This window comes from Fusarium tjaetaba, assembly GCF_013396195.1.
Source record: "Fusarium tjaetaba strain NRRL 66243 chromosome Unknown NRRL66243_c0000201, whole genome shotgun sequence".
Classification (NCBI taxonomy): domain Eukaryota; kingdom Fungi; phylum Ascomycota; class Sordariomycetes; order Hypocreales; family Nectriaceae; genus Fusarium; species Fusarium tjaetaba.
The window spans coordinates 41938-45686 of NW_023501397.1; the positions used below are offsets into that span (position 1 = coordinate 41938).

Sequence of the window (3749 nt, forward strand, 5' to 3'; positions counted from 1 at the left end):
GAAGAGTCACATCCCACTACCGCAGGCTACCACCAACTCAACGCCTCACTCGCCCCTTAGGCCACTTAAGCAAAGAGTCACCCTCTTTCGGCCATCTAATAAACTCCTTCACCACCTCTTTCAGGTCATCTCATCTTCAGCCACACCTTCAACAGTACCTTGCATAATTAACTAACACCGACTTGATCTCTCTAATTCTCAAACTCCGAAATCGATTTCCACTATTCGATCGCCCTGATGGTAGCCTTGTTCTAAGACTGCCATTCGCTTCCAACCTCACTCGAGATTTGAAGCCTTGCCGCAATGCCTGCTGAAAAAACATATCTTATTCCTGTCGCCGTCTCCGCTTCGTCCTCCGGTCTCATCGTTTGTGTTATCAAGTCGCTTTTGCACTTTACTGTCTAGAAGCTCTCTGAAAACACGACCAAGGATATACCTCGAAGCAGCACTTACACGCTGCAACGGAGTATCGTTACTCGATTTTGACCCCGCGAATTTATCGGCAAACCACGATCTGATTGGTGGCTTAGCCGTAGACGGCGACTGGATAACCCCCTGAATTGATTGCAGTTCAGGATCCTTTTATTCACTATCCAACATGATGTGCGACGCAACCGTGTCGCCCGCTTATAACCCCTCCTCCAAATATGCACCCTACAACACCTCGATAGCTTCTTCCGCTTCGACTTCCACTACTTCTGTTTGGTCCGACACCACCTCTCAGATTTCCGACGACTTCTCTCTTTCCGCACACTCTTCCGACTCCGACTCTTGCGATTCCTATTTTTCGAGAAAGGCTGCCGTTGCTGATTGCAGTCTCAACTCGCGACGTAACGTCCAAAAGACACAGACGGAAGCACTTCCCGCCGAATTACGCCAGAACCCACGAAGAACTTCAAATGCTCGCGCCGCGTGCCCTCCGGCTCTGGTCCGGCAGTCTGACCGAAAAGTTAACTTCGTAGATAGCCTTGTCGGTATGTTATGACTGGATTGTGATTACTCGTCCATACGCTTAGCCTTCACCCTTCTAGATTCGTCGACACATATCGTTGAAGCCATCTGGCCACTCTCCTCTGTCGCCTGCCGAAATGAGCTTGGAAGTAGGGCCGTTCTTCCTCTGCGCACATTTATTCAAGAGACCTTGCGCCGGTCACGAACCAGCTACTCGACTCTGCAGGTCGCTCTCTATTATCTAATTCTCATCAAGCCCCATGTGCCGAAGCACAACTTCACCATGGAACAGCCTGAGGACCGACACGCCGATCGCGCCCTTCAGTGCGGTCGTCGTATGTTCCTCGCGGCTCTGATCCTTGCCTCAAAGTATCTTCAGGATAGGAACTATTCTGCCCGGGCCTGGAGCAAGATTTCGGGACTCCACACTCAAGAGATCAACCAGAACGAAATCGCTTTTCTCCTCGCAGTCAACTGGAAGATGCATATCGTCGATGAGGTCTTCCAGCGATGGACCGATATTGTTCTCAAGTACACGCCTCCTCCATCTGGCCCTCCTTCTCCCGGAGGTGTTTCCCAGGTCGTGTCCCAGCAAGTTGTGGATTGGAAGCGAATCATCTTGGGTCTGAACCCTGAATTGACGAATCTCGCCACATTGATTCCTGCCACGCCTGCTATCCCTAGGTCAAGTGATCTTTGTGCTTTGTCTCCTCGCAGTATTCTCAATATGCCCCATCAAGCTCAGAGTCCATATGGCTATGAATCTGCGGAGGCCACACCGACTCCCAAGCCCTACAGTACTCCTATGGCTATGGAATCAGCGGCTCTAGGATACAGTTCTAGCCGCGCGGCCCCCAGTCTGGGTATGCTGCCAACTCCTCGACTTACCCCTCAGAGCAGTGGACTCTGCACTCCTGCAGCGAGTGCCGCTTCCCACATGCTTAATAAGTCTTCTGCGATGGGTTTGGCCATGGCTCAAGCCAACAATGCGAACACATCTCAGTACCTCGATCGTCTCCCTGCCACCATGACATCTTCCCCTCAAGCCTACTGCCCTACTCGCCGATCTTCCCTTGCTACTTCAGTGTCAACAGCTTCCTCACCCGAATCGATGATTTCGGATTCGTCGCGTTCCTCGCGTTCCTCGCGCTCTTCTTCCATATCATCTTCTTCATCGCTTGTTAGCGCGACCCTCAGTTCCTCCAGACTGGGTATGCCGTCGCGATTCCGAGCGTCGAAGTCATGTAATGAGAGATTGAGCCAGAAACCGACAATCCCTTCGGTTCCAGAGGATTATGATGTGCGCTGTGATACGTCCTCCCCCGAATCTTACACCGGTCCGGTTGGCAAGCTCGTGGGCCTGTCTCTGGAATCTTGCGTGGCGAGACGACAGCAGGAACTTGAGGATATGGCTCGTGATTCTGATGCCGCTCGTGCTTTACAGGAGCTCCATAATTATCGCGCAGCTGAGATTGTGCCCGCAACTGCCCCTAGAAGTGGTACGAAGCGAAATAGAACCGCTTCTATGGACAACTGCCTTCAGGAGAACGTTCGCGAGATCCTTGGTGGTCGTTATTCTACCCAGCATCCTGCCTGGCCCGATACGTTGGTTCGCACTCGAGGCATTACCTCTGAGTCGAATCTCCAGATCCCCGTCCGTCCTAGCTTACCTGGTACCGGCAAGCGAGTCTGCTGCTCTGCCGAAGCGGCTCAGGGCTACGAAGTTTCGTCTGTCCATCCTGCTATCGGCCTTCGGGGACCTGGTATGTTGGAGGGTATTCTCAACTAAAAAACCAATCACACGTTGGTAACGATATTCACTGTTTCCAACTTGATACCCTGTCGACTATAGATAAGCTATACATGACTTAAAAGTCAAGAAATAATGTCGAATCAAGAAAATTCTCTTTGTTAAATATATTGATGTGGCGGGTGGAAGAAATGGAGTCTTTTACTAAAAAGGCCTTGATACCACATTTGAGAGATCACAATTCTGCTGTATCATCGTCTGCTGGTATCTCGACTTTGGGCCGAAAAGCGTATTCATTTGCCTGCATGTCGGGTATGGGCTACGGAGCAAGAGTGATGGCTGCGGCTGTCTGTTTTCAAGGGTCGTTCGGTGGTGAAGAGTACATATCTTGTATGACTAGGACGACGCTGCTTTTCTTTGTTCTGTACTTGTTACTGTTACTTATTTGGCTTTACTTGGTTTACTGCCAAAGTCTCAGAAGTGGACTTGACGGCACTGAAAAAAGTATCGCACGGCGAAGAGGAGAGGCGAGAAGGTTAAGGAAGGTAATAGGTTTGATTTGCTATCAAAACCGAGCAGACAAACCCGGTCACCCAAGAATAACGACCCCGGCGTCAAAGAAGGAATCTGCAAGGTAATCGGTTTTGCATCAACTGGAGTTCAATTTGCCTTTTCCTGCAATCAAAACATCCCAAGACCGCATGTTGTCTTCGGAAACAGCCAAAGCTTGAATCCACTCGACCTCGTCAAAGGCAGACTTTGGGAACTCAAGAGGCAAAAAAAGCAGTCGATTTCGGAAGCGGACTCGAGCAAAGGAGTCCTAAGAATGATCTGAATTGAGGAGAGCGATGACGCTATGGCGAAATCTAATAGCTAGCTTGAAACAGTCCTCGCGATAGTGGACTCGTGGCAGTCATTTCCAATCCCTTATGGAACCAATTTTCGGATAGGAGAAGGACGCACGAGCAAAGCAAGACAAGCACGAAATCAAAAAGCATTATGCTGGAACACTAAATTGCCTCCGCCTTTCACGCAAACTGAAGCGAAC

General features: G+C 50.2%; 1 protein-coding gene across 1 annotated transcript; it reads left to right on the top strand.

Moving 5' to 3' along the window:
- Nucleotides 1-598: 598 nt before the first annotated feature.
- On the top strand, nucleotides 599-2740 carry FTJAE_9051 (G1 S-specific cyclin pas1; the record flags this gene model as incomplete). The annotated part of the gene is made up of 2 exons (XM_037355932.1): nucleotides 599-974; nucleotides 1032-2740. The coding sequence occupies 2 exons, from the start codon at nucleotides 599-601 to the stop codon at nucleotides 2738-2740; spliced, it is 2085 nt and encodes a 694-aa protein (XP_037203884.1).
- Between the last annotated feature and the right edge of the window lie 1009 nt (nucleotides 2741-3749).